This window comes from Perognathus longimembris, chromosome 2 (genome assembly GCF_023159225.1).
Source record: "Perognathus longimembris pacificus isolate PPM17 chromosome 2, ASM2315922v1, whole genome shotgun sequence".
Lineage (NCBI taxonomy): Eukaryota > Metazoa > Chordata > Mammalia > Rodentia > Heteromyidae > Perognathus > Perognathus longimembris.
In genome coordinates, this window is record NC_063162.1 from 19407562 (window position 1) to 19420803 (window position 13242).

The 13242-nt window shown below is 47.7% G+C and overlaps 1 protein-coding gene across 1 annotated transcript in view; it reads right to left on the bottom strand.

Annotated features, from left to right (window-relative positions):
- The window catches only part of Sorcs3 (sortilin related VPS10 domain containing receptor 3), a 557764-nt gene extending 545282 nt beyond the window's left edge, over positions 1–12482 (bottom strand). Inside the window, exon 1 of the mRNA XM_048338300.1 lies at positions 11853–12482. Within this exon, the coding sequence (XP_048194257.1) occupies positions 11853–12482 (630 nt within the window). The remainder of the gene's footprint in view (positions 1–11852) is intronic.
- Between the last annotated feature and the right edge of the window lie 760 nt (positions 12483–13242).

Sequence of the window (13242 nt, forward strand, 5' to 3'; positions counted from 1 at the left end):
ATACATAAATGACTGACCTTCTACCTCATCTACTTTATAGTGAGATGGGTTCACATCATCTTCCATTTGTTAGATAAGAAAAACACATCTGAGAAAAGACAAATCACTTAATTAGCATGGCACTAGCTCACCAATTATTGGAGAAATCAATGAAAATACATCTGCTTGAGAGAAAACCAGTTTTTTATGCCTTGAAAGAAGCATTTTCTGATTTAAGATCATAGTTCCTGACTCTTTCCTTATTAATAGTGCACCTACTTTAAGAACAACACAGTAAGGGGGATTTGGGGCCCCATAATAAGGGGTATGCTGCCCCAGTCCTGAGAAATGCCACAGAAGACAAATCCAGAGGCCCCAATACTATTTCTGCTACCTGATATAATCTTGGCTGGACTCCTTTCTTTCAGCAGGTTCAAAGTCAAAAGGAAGATTATCTCAGAACCAGTGCCAGCAAGTAAATCCCGCTCCTTTTGAATTCCTAGTACTCACTTTGGTAAGATCTAAAACAGGATTTTAAAAGTACAAAAATAGTTCCTGATGTAGTGTGAGATAATTTTGTATGTCAACTTAACTGGGCCACAGAGTACCCACATATTTGGTTAAGCATTATTTTGTGCCTATGGTTGTGAGGGCATTTCTCCATAAGGTTAACACTTGAATAAGTAGGATGAATAATGCAAATTGCCTTCCCCAATGTCAATGGGCCTCATCCATTCTATTAAATGCCAATTGAATAAAAGGCTGAGTAAGAAAGAATTCTTTCTCTCCCCGCCTCACTGTTGAGAAGAGACATTAGTCTCCTCCTGCCTCTCCACTTGAACTCAATTTAGGATTTACACAATCATCTCTCCTGCTTCTCAGGATTTGGAACTCAGAGTAGAATTATACCATTGGGTCTTCAGCTTGCCAACTATAGTATAGATCTTTGACTTCTCAGCCACCATAATGCATAAGCCAATCTTTATAATAAATCCACGCCTACATTCTATATGGTTCTGTTCCTTCTACAGAAGCCAAACTTAAAAGACTTGAAAATAAATTATTTCAGAGATGATCCCAAGAAAGAATGATGGAAAGGTAGGAAGTGAAATGAAGGGCAAATGAAATTTTTAAAAAGGCACTTGAGTTACCATGGTAGGCAACCAGAGCTCAATCCCACTAGAAACTCAAGAGACAGTACAGAAAACCAGGTGAAAAGTTAGCTGACCCAAGGGCTAGGTAGGGAATTGGATATCCACAGCTTCCGCAGTGATTTTTTTTAATAAATAAATATATATATATTTATTTATCAAACTGAATTACAGAGAGGTTACAGTTTCATACATTCGGCATTGGATACTTTTGATAGGTAGCTTCTTTCTACTCTCTGACAGGTATTAATTCCCTGATTCTTCAGCACTCTGCCTTGTATGGTCAAAGCAAGTTCCAAGGGTCAAAGAAAACTATTGGGCAAATGGTCTCTGGTTCTGATGGCTAGAAGTCCAGATTGACATGAAGAGAAACACAAAATGTTCAGGAAACGGACAAGGTACCAAGATCTGTTACTAAAGAAGACACTCAACCTACTCCTCTCCCATCCCAGTAGATGATGTGAACTAACATTCTTTGACAACAAATGAACCTACTGGGTCTACACTGTGTATGCATGATCTCTAAGATTCTCAACAAACTTGAACATCCAGTATTCCTCTCATTTTAATCCAGAGACAATAAGGCATAGAGATTGTTTAAGGTCTCCGTTGCTTAGGGAATTTCTCATCACATAAAAGACATTTCAGAAATCACTAGAAAAATCTTCCAATCAAACCTTGGCTTTCTAGCATAAATAATACTGAAACAATGCATTAGATGGGCAACTCTTGTTCTTGAGATCTCATCCTCTTCCTCCATTACCCCAAAATTAAGCCTCCCTCTATCTCCATTTACATGGTCTCAAAACTCACTGTACACAGGTCCTCCTTCCTACATATATGTACAAGCGTAATCACACCCAGATATAGCCACTTGTGAGAGTCTTCTTGTCAAAAACAGTTCAACTCATCCATTGTTTTCATCTCTCTCTGAGAAGAGACCTTACAAAGTAAAGGTTCATTTCTTATGCAGCAGTACAATCTCAAACCTGATTATAACCACCTGGATGAGAAAAACTCTCACCAAAGAGGCTAAAGAGGGTATAAAGAACCCAAGAACCCCAGAAAGACAGCAATTTTTGAAGTCTCAGAAACATGAAGCCCATATCTGGGAGAAAGAAAGAACAACCCAGACCTCTCCATATTCTCCCAGACACCTGTCCTTCAGTGAAGAATTTAAGAAAACACTTAAGAGTTAAAAAAGTATTTACTCGGGGGCTGGGGATATAGCCTAGTGGCAAGAGTGCCTGCCTCGGATACTCGAGGCCCTAGGTTCGATTCCCCAGCACCACATATACAGAAAACGGCCAGAAGCGGCGCTGTGGCTCAAGTGGCAGAGTGCTAGCCTTGAGCGGGAAGAAGCCAGGGACAGTGCTCAGGCCCTGAGTTCAAGGCCCAGGACTGGCCAAAAAAAAGTATTTACTCTATTCCATTCAATAAACTTCTACTGACTACCACACTTGCGAGAATGAAGGGGCATAAGAAGGGGAAACAGAAGAGATGGGGAGCCCACATCTGAGTTTCTCCTCTAGCCAAATCTATTTGGAGAGTCATGATTCAGCCACGAATGGGTTTGAGTATCTGACAGCTGAATGGACTCATTTGTACAAAGCATTCATATGTGTACATGCAGGAAGAGGCAAGTTGATCAACCTCCAGGACTGAGCTGCCCTATTGCCCATTGGTTATTCATCCACGGATCACCAAAGCACTCTCACATGATGCACTTACTGGATACACCTTCCCATCTTCTCTTCTCTGGAGCAGTTCCTGGCACAACACTTATCTCATCTTACTTATTTGAACTTCTTTCTCAGGGCAACACTCCCTCTAGTGTCTATGCAGGGATCTTAGGTTCCATGTTTAGGTGAATAGGGTAAAAGCAAAGAAAGGAACAAGCCTGTAACTCAAGGATTGAAGATCACTACAAATTAACTGCTGGTGTGCTCATTCTGAGAAAGACGCTGCTGATAATCTACACCGTGTTCCAACTGTGGATCGCAACATTTCACAGCAGAAAGCTAGGAGCTCCAGAGACGAGAAACAGCACACCCAAGTCCATTCCATGATTTTGATGCAGACAAATCCTTCATATTATAGATTCTGCTACCAACCAGCCCCTCAAGCCAGAGTTCTTTTTTCTTAAAGCTGATAGACTGATAAACTTATCTGTAAGGATTCCTTGTGAGTTGTAACCATTGATTCTCAAGCTGAGTGAAGCTGTTCTTCATCTCTGGTTACCTAACAATGAAATCCCTGAGAAACTGTTTTGCATGTTCGCCATCAATAAGTGGAATCTTTAACCTAATTCTGACCATTCTACTTTTAACCACTTCTATCACAAATTCTGAGTATGAGTTTCAAGAAGCCTACTCACATCCTCACCCTATTCCCTTGTAGATCTCTCTCACTGGTCCATGTCAGCACTACACAAATGACAGACATTACAGAGGCTTGCCTGAGTGATGGCAGGGACAATGGGAAGAGGCTAAAATGCGCATCTTGCTGGGCTTGGGTTGTAGGAAGGCTTTACCATCCACTCTCTGGGAACCTGTGAGCAAGTTATCCCCTTCCTCTGCTTTAATATTGCCATCAAAAAGCCAAAATACGGCCTCTTCTAGATGTATAATAATAATCATAGCTGGGCGCTGGTGGCACATACTTGTAATCCTAGCTACCCAAGAGTCTGAGATCTGAGGATCACAGTTCAAAGCTGGTCCTGGCAGGATAGTTTGTGAGATTCTGATCTCCAATTAACCATCAAAATTCCAGAAGTTGAGCTATGGCTCAGGCTGCAGAGGACTAGCCTTAAGCAAAAACAAACAAACAAAAAAAAAGCCTCAGGAAACACTCAGGCCCTGAGTTCAAGCCCCAGGACTGGTACTGATTACTGATGATGATGATGATGATGATGATGATGATGATGATGATGATGAAACCAACTAGAAAATATCTTAAGAATGTACAAAGTATGGTTCAGGTACCTCTTTTAAATGAGCTTGTGCAAGCAGAGCCTACAATACCAAGGACTGGACTGGATGCAAATGTCATTTAAATCCTTACCAAAGCCCATGGTTAGAGAGTATGTTATCCTGATCCCTTTTTAAAGACGAAGACATAGAAAAGAATGGGTGACAAGTTGTCCAGCATCACACAGCAGAATTTAAACCCAGACACTTGGTTCCAAAACCCATTTTCACATTCCCAGTCTATCTGTTCTCAATCAGCACAAAGTAGACAGCATTCAGGATATAAACACTCTACAAGGATGAATTCACACATCATAAACCATATACCCATCTTAAACAAGCCCACAACTCACAACTTGTAAAATCCTCAATTATCCTACATGGCTCCATCTTCCAGTTTTTCCCTTGCCAACTCACAGGCCTGTTCATAGCCAGGGGCATGATTATATTGACCAGTAGCCCTGAAAAACTGGCCTGCTGTGCTGTGGGGCTCTCTCGTCTCAGTTTCCTCTGCTCCTCAGCATGGACAGAATAGCAGAAAGCTATTTGTGCATTCTTAGACTCCATTACTTTCTCCCCTCCAACTTTACTACAGCACATTTATTAGTGTACTATAAAGAACTTTTCCATAAATAATTAAACTTGAACTATACTGATAAAAAAAAACTCATACAAAATGTTTTTCAGGGATACAGCTGGGTTTGATTCACTCACTAATTCAAAATTTCGAGTGACTTACAGACTCCATTATAATGGCTAGTAAGATACAGTTCCCTCGTCATTAAAGAAATCACTGCAATCACTTCCATGGATGGACAAGAGGCTATAGTGCACAGACCACTAGTAGGATTTAGGAATGCATACCTCAAATGTAGGCATCCGAGGGCTCAGTTTTCCCTACCTATAAAATGGACAGCATCCAATTTCACCTGAATGAGAACACCACAAGCCTCCAGGAAGAAAAATGCTCCATTAATCCCAAGAAGGAGAGATAGAAACGGGCATGAATAGGAGAGAAAAGCATAGTGTGGATCCAGCTCCAGTGAGGATCCGCTACATTGATGTCTGGGCTTCATGTCCCTCATCTCTGTGCTGAGCAACTGCACGAAGACAAAGCCCAAGCATACTTCCAGCCTTGACGTTCTGTGATTCTAATATGCCTGCAGTATCTCCCACAGCGATCCTCTCTCCTCTGAGCTCACAGCCTCAAACAATCACTTGACAATTAACCACATATCACCCCGTGGCATCTGTCTTGTTGTCATGTGTTATTTAACTTTACAGAAGAACAGGCTCCTATTCAAAGCACATTAGAAGGACCTTGAGGCAAACCCTGTCGTATCCTTGTTTGGCTTCTTCCATCACACCCCTGCTGAAGCCCAGTGTCCAGAACAATGTCCCATACCCAGCAATCACTCAGCAAAGGGTTGGATATTCTATGGGAGTACCTGTTTCAGCTGTGAAGCATATAAGAAAAAAATCCAGATTACTGGTTCATCCTCATTTCTATCCTCTTACTAAGTGGGGGTAAATATGTCTCTGAATGTTATGTTTAAATTCACACATGAAATAGTAAATCAGATACATAAATTCAAAGTTATTGAGAGGCAATGTTATCCTGTTTGTCATCTTAGGGCAAAAATAATTTCCCATAAACCTCCTCCCACTGCCATCATTAAGACACGGTCTGGTTCCCAGTGCAGCTCGGTATTACTGAACCATGTGCCCCCCTGTGCTGTGAACTACAAGGAATACAGAAGAAGAGCAGAAGCCACAATGGGCTCCTCACCCTCAAAAATATAAAGTTAATAGCACCAAGTACTAAATTAAAAATAATCAAGGGCTGGGAATATAGCCTAGTGGTGGAGTGCTTGCCTTGTATACATGAAGCCCTGGGTTCAATTCCTCAGCACCACATATATAGAAAAAGCCAGATGTGGCATTGTGGTTCAAGTGGTAGAGTGCTAGCCTTGAGCAAAAAGAAGCCAGGGTTAGTGCTCAGGCCCTAGTGCAAGCCCCAGGACTGGCAAAAACAAAACAAGCAAAAAATAAAATAATAAAATGCCTGGTGCAGTTTGACATACTATGAACAGGGAGAAGGGAAGAAAATCCTTCTTGGGAAGGTTTCATCAAACCCCGTGTGGGAGTCTTTTTCTGAGTGGTAAATAAGAGGGTATCCTCTCAATGAATTGCATCTTAGAGAAGGTATCCCAAATGGAAGGGATCTCAAGGGCAAAGACTCAGAGCCAAGCAGATGATGGAGACAATGGAAAAATTGAATGCTATGAAGAGTCCATTAGGGAACAGTCAAATACAAAGTTGGAGCAGTAGACCCAGCACACACACACACACACACACACACACACACACACACACACACACAGAGAGAGAGAGAGAGAGAGAGAGAGAGAGAGAGAGAGTACTTTGAATGAGAGGCCAAAGGACTTAGGATATTCAAATTCAAGAAGAATGTAGACATATCAGATTCAATGTGCCTAGTTATAGTAACTGCCATAAAATCATCCTTAGCCCAGGCTGTCATTTCTAATTCCTTTCCATGAAACTTTGGATTTCATTGGTTCACCCACTTAGTCAAACATTACCAAGCGTGTGGCAGAGTGCTCTCATCTTCAGTGACTACCAACAAAGCCAGGGCCCATTTGGGAGCCTCTCCCAGCCACCCACACATCAGGACAATAAACATGACTAGCCAAATTCCTCACATGCCCAGATCTAGTCCTACTAATCAAAAACACAGCCTGAGAGCTTGACACTGGTGGTTCATGTCTATAATACTAGCTACTCAGGAGGCTGAGATCCAACAATATGTCTCAGTATCAGCCTGGACAGACATATCAGCAAGATTCTTCTCTCCAAATAACTACCCTAACGCTGGAAGCCAAGGCATGGCTCAAGTGGTAGAGCCCCAGGCCATGAGGTGAAAGCAGGCAGAGCCCAGTGAGAGTTTGAAACCTTGAGTTTAATCCCCAGGACTGGGGGACGGGGGGGGGGGGGGGGGGACACAGGGGGGGGGGGTATCCAAGGTACTCACATTGTATGATTTCCACCTCTCCTGCAAGACCTCTTTTCTCTCAAACTTGCTACAGAATCATCCTTTCACATTTTTGTCCCTGTATAGGAAGTGTCTTAAGCCAACCAAGACGCCATAAAGCAGGAAATTAAGTCCAGCAGGTCAAGCCACAGGCCTCAGGTGGCCTGCCTATCTGCATCGAACACTAGATAAGCCACCAGCCTTTAGACAGATCTTTCCATCTCTCATTTGGCTTTGTTGCACCTCTTGTGTCCTTAAGGGATATCTTAGGTCCCACAAATCTCCAAGTTTAGAACTCCTCCAGTGACAATAACAAATTTACACTGCCCTAGGAGTGATCCTCCTGTGCCTGCTTGTCATTGGAGCCTTCAATTCATTCCCTTAAGCCCCGCAATATTGGAGAAACCACTTTCCAACACATTTTTCCTTGCCAACTACAAAAAATCCCAACCACTGCATTTCTGCAATCATGAAATCAAGCCTCTCAATTAAGGAGTCGGCAACAACTGCTCACCTTAGAAATCACTGCAGAATCTGAGAAGCAAATGAGAGCTTGTAGCCCAGCCATGAGAGGAAAGGCAGAACAGATAAGCAGCCTTGTCCAGCCTCCTGTCCTCAGTAGCTCCCCTGCCCTCCTTCCCCCACCCAGCCAACACTGACCAAGAACAATTAGTGCTATTGTGTCCCAATGCATTTCCCAGCTACATCTCAATTGAGATGGCCCTCCTTGTAATATTAATTAAAAACAGATTTTTTTGGCAAACCCCTAAAGAATGGCTTCTGTGGCAGGCTTCTTTATTAAGCCTGTGAGAAGGCGAAATGCATTAAGATATTGTGACACAGGGACTTTTAGCAGAGACGAGGAAGGCTTAGGCAATCCAGCCAAAAGCTGTTTGAAAAATCTGTTTGGAAGCCACAATTAGATGCTCTAGTGAGTGAAATACAATTAATCTGATCAAATCTGTCACTATTTTGCACATTAGGAGTAAATATTTTAGAGCACAGTCCAGCTGCATTGGTGATGGGTAGGAAGTCTTGCCTGGGGGAATTGATGTGCTGTGCAGTACCTTCTAGCTTGTTTCAGGAATGGTGGTCTGACAAGAATCTGGAATAACCAGAATCTGCCTAGTTCTATTCACCAAGGTGCAGTATTGGGCACATTCGCCCGAATCTACCTGGCAAGTCAATCCAAACAGCCACACTGCAGGGAGAGCAGTCTGTAAATCGCCACTGCTGTGGGTGAGCTTCTGGGAAGAAAAGGTGCCAGTCTAAAGGAAGATGCAACATTCCTGGCACTAAGAATTGGGGCCCCCCACCCCAGCAAGGGTTAATCCAGGAAGGAGAAAGCATAAGGACATAGACTGTGCTTTCACAACTTTCCACTCTCCGGGGCCATTTGCCAACTCACTGAGCAAGCAAGGAGGCGTCTTCCTCCATTTGAAGGAAAAGGACAGAATAATGTGTTTTTCTGTTTCCCTGTAAGCCACGGGGACAGAGCTCCCCTGGGTGTTTGTGAAACACTCTCTAACCCATTAATCACCAGGAACCTAGCTGGAGATACATGGTACACAAAGAACAACAGCAAATCTCCTCCAGAAGAGGCTCCAAGGCCAAGTCCACTCACTTCCCATCACAAGGAACACCTAGCAGGAAATAGGGTCCGAGGAGGGGCCCACACTCCTGCCTTGCTTGCTTCTTTCTGACTCAAGCCTGAAGGACATCTCCTCTGTTGCTTCAAGCTATCCCATCCCAGTCATAGGACCAAAGCAAGCCCTAGTTCAAGCCTTGAACTAAGATCTCTTTCTGCCCCTCCCTGCCCCTTGGTGCACACTGGACCAGTGGGGTAGAGAAGGATGTCCAACAACATGTCCCTCACTCTAAACTCTGCCAGAGTGGAGTTCAATATTCTGCTCTATGGAGGAATAAAAACTCTCCCCACAAGGGAACTACTGCCAAGTAATAAAACCCACCCAAGGGAAAAAAATGAAGGCACCCAAGGGAGGGGGGGACAAGAAATTCCAATTGGGGCTAAAAAGGAAACTGCTACTTTTTCTGGGGGGGAAATACATTTAATATATCAAAAGCCAGGAGAAAATGTAGAATCCTCTTTCCAGAGCATGGTGCTAGTAATATCTCCCTCCAGGAGAAAGGACCTTCCTGGAGTACCATCCTCATTTCTCCTCACATTCTTTGACTGATGTCAAGAAAGGAGTGGGGGAGGAAAAGCTACCCGGCATTGCTACTTAGAGGCTGCTTCCCACAATCCAAAGAGTCTCTTGCTCTTCTTTCCAAAACATTCCACACTGGACAATCTGGAACCCCTCTGTCTTGATTCCTACTTCTTTAACCCTGTTTTACTAAAATAAATTCTTGATTAAAAAAAAACCATCAACAACAACAAAAAACCCTTCCCCTGCTACTTCTGTCAAGAGTAAGACACATCTTAGGAGCTGACAAAGCAATTGGTGGGCTGCAGAGGAGACAGACTATGCCCTGCATTCTGAGCTCACCTGAGTTCAGTGGAGCTCACCTGAGTTTGGTGGAGCTCACCTGAGTTCAGTGGAACTCACCTGAGTTTTGAGCTCACCTGGGCTGCCTTACCCTTGCTGAAGAGGTGAGACTCTGGAGAGGTTTGTGGATGGCTCAGATTTCAACACCCTCCCAAGACCCTGTGGTCCTGTATCGTTAAAGGGCCACCTCTCCAGGTTGGGGAGTTGAGAGGACAAGCCCGTCTTCCTCTCAAGATGGACAGAGAAAAACCATGAACATTTAGCCATAAGCAGGAAGCACTTCCCCAAATCCCATCTCCAAGGACTTTGTTAACATTTAAAAATGATCCTAAAAAGCAGAAGCCTAAGCAAACTCTTCAGGAAGAATGAATTTACATTGTCCAAAAGGGGCAGCAATGAAAGCACAGCTAAGTGAGGACATGGCCTCCTCTTCCTCCTGAGATACATTCCCTTTCACACATCCCACCAATCCTCACCTAGTAAAATTGAGAAAGCACCGGCTTCCTACTTATGAGACTGGAATGAAGTCACTGTCAGCCCATCACTTCTTTCCCACTCTTACTGCACACACTCACACATGTTAGCTGGGGAAGTCTTCAGTCACCTAGCTCCACAAAGGTGCACCTTGCCCAGCCCCCACAGTCAGATCTGCCCATCGGGAAGCTGGGGGGGGGGGGTGTCTTCCATAGAAGGCAGCTGTAACCAGACACTGAGCTTCCCAGGATCAAGCCAATACTGCTTCTATCCCCGCATCTGGTACCCAGGCCTGGCTGTTTTCTGTATCACTAAGCATGGGGAAATCTCCGCTTCAAGAATGCTTGTGTGTGCGTGCGCTAGCTCTGCAGACCCCTGGCTTCCCAGGGCATTCACTACCCATCTGGATGACAACCGAGGCTCTGCTAAAATGATACCAACATTCCCCAAGGCAATCTCTTCAGAGTCATAAACAGAAACCAACGGAGAAGTGTTTTCTCATCCAGTCAGTCCCCCAAAGCTTCTTGTACAGGCGTCCATCCGCTCCTGCCAGGAGCCTTTGCACTGCCCAATACCAGGCTCTCCTAAGAACCACAGAGCCAAATAAGAAGGGAGGCTTTTGCCAGGCTGGCTGAAATAAGGAACTGCGGGAGGGAAGGATGTGCGGGAGATGGTGGGAGCAGGTCCCTCGCCTTTACCTGACCCACTCACACCGAGTCTGGAGGCAGCGAGGTGGGGAGACCCCCGGGAGCACGCGCTGCGGGCTGCTCGCCCCAGATGCCCAGCACACCAGGCTTAGTGCCCAATGCCCCAGCACCCTGGCGCAGGGAGTGGGCTCCACGGCGCCACCTCTCGGAATATCGTCGTGGGGGGGACCCTGATAGCAGGAAGGAAAGGGCTTAGAGGAGCGCAGAAAGCAAGTGGACTCAACTCCACTGGGGACTAGACTAGGTGACAGGACACGGTGGCCAATGCCTGAGTTTTCTGCCCAAGTCTCACTCAAGCTTGCTAATGCGGAAGAGAATGGTGGGCGTTGAATTTCACTTTAGGCTTTAAACTTTTTTAATGTCTCCTCTAATAGCCTTCCTGGGAACGGTGGGGTTCGAAGGCCGAGAGTTGGGATGATTTGAACCCAGCCCCGGGCTTGGACTGGCAGACAATGCGTCTGGAGAGAGGACCAGCGACTCCAAGGCCGGCAGAAGGAATCTGGGCGTCCAAGTGGCCTCGATCTCTAGGGGTTCCTTTTGGAAACGGGTGGGGATAGGGTTGCTCGGATAGTCGCTAGAATCTGTCTGTTCATGAGCTTGGCATCCGCCCACACTCACCACACACACACACACACACACACACACACACACACACGAATTCAAGCACGCACACCCCCCAAAAGGAAAAGTGACTCTCCTCCCTGAAAGTAACCGCAGACCTCTCCTCCGCCCATCTTGGAGACAGCCCGCTCCCTCCTTTTCCCCTCCGAGCGCCCCCAATCCTAAGGTCTTGGTAAACAAACTCCGACTATCTTCTCATAAACTCCAATAACCTGTTGGGGATGTGTGGGGTGCCGGACAAACCTCTCCTAAAGTCGAGGAGCTCCTGCTCTCCGCCTGGACCCCAGAGCCACTATCTGTCCCTGCACACACACACACACACCCCACACCCACACCTCCCGTCCCCGGTGGCGGCCAGGACCCAGAGCCCGGCGCCGGCCGGTACTCACACTGCTGTTGTGTCCGGACCAGTGCACCATGGCTTGGTTGTGGGCCGAATCTCCTGTTAGGGCGAATGAGGTGCTGGGGAGCCGGAGCTCCTCCGTCGCCGGTCCCCCGCTCCGCGGCGCCTTCGTCTCCTCCCGGGAACCCTTGGGCAGAGGGCGGCTTGCTTTGGAACTGTCGGCGGGCGCCGTCGCCCGGGCGTCCCCGCGCTCCAGAGCGCTGAGGGGCTGCGCCCCGCGCTTCGTCCGGACGCCGGCGGGCTTGTCAGGAGCCGGGACGCCCCGGACCCACCGAGCGCCTCCCGGCGACGACGTGGCCTCGGCTTCCCTCCGCGGCTCGCCGCCGCCCTGCCGAGCCCGCAGCTCTGGTGTGGGCCGGCGCCCCAACGCGGCGGCCGCAGTCGCCAGCTTGTCCGGCCACGGGTTTGCCACTGCCCGCGGCGTGAGAGGAGCCAACGCCGCCCGTCGTGGTGGTGGTGGCGGCGGCGGCGGCGGCCGGGAAGCGGGAGCCGGGAGGCGTCCGGGACCGCCCGTCGTGCCCCAAGTGATCTCGGCACCCGCCAAGACCCACGTCGACAGAAGTAGGAGCCCGGTCCGCGGCCAGCCTGGGTGGCGCTCGCTGCGCGCCGCCTCCATCCCGCTGCGGCTACCGCGGCTCGGGCTGCCGAGTGTGTGGCGCCCGCCGAGGTGCGGGTCCGGCGCGGGGGGGGGGGGGGTGCGCGCGCCGGAGAGCGAGCGAGCGAGCGAGCGAGTGTGTGGCGGGAGTGGGGAGGGGGCGGCCGGGAAGGAGGCGGCTCGGGCTGGCGCGCCTCGCCGGTCCCCGCGCTCTGCTCCCCTCTCGCTCCCTCTTCCTCGCGTCCACCGGGGTGATTCCAAAAACCCAAGGAAGATGAATAAGTGTTCCTTCGCGGTTGGGTTGTTGCTGGATATTTCCCAAGCTCTTCCCTCACGGACCTCCTCCAGAAATTTTTGTAAATAATAATGACGATGGTGATAATTAAAGATAATAAGAAAAAATCCTCTTTCTCAAAGATGAAAATCAAGCCAGATCCAGGAAGAAGGGCTGGCCACAGGCTCCCCCTTCCAACCCCAATCCGGAATCTCTCCAAAACCCAGCCTCCAACCTGCTCCCCGGCGAGGAGTTGGGAGCCGCTCCTGGCAGTGTTTGAGGGTTTACTCTTCCAGCCAGTTCTGGGGAGCGGGAGATGGCGCGCGGGGAGGTAGAGGGGTCTCGGGAGAGGAGGAGAAGGAGGAGGAGGAGGCGTGAAGTGTTTTCATATCCAACTGTTCCCGTTCTGGAGCCGAGGGTGAGCCCGGAGCCTCCGCGCAGGGAGGCAGCGCGCAGAAGCCAAACGAGGGGTGGTCCCACGACTCGGCTCGGGGCTCCCCGCTCCCG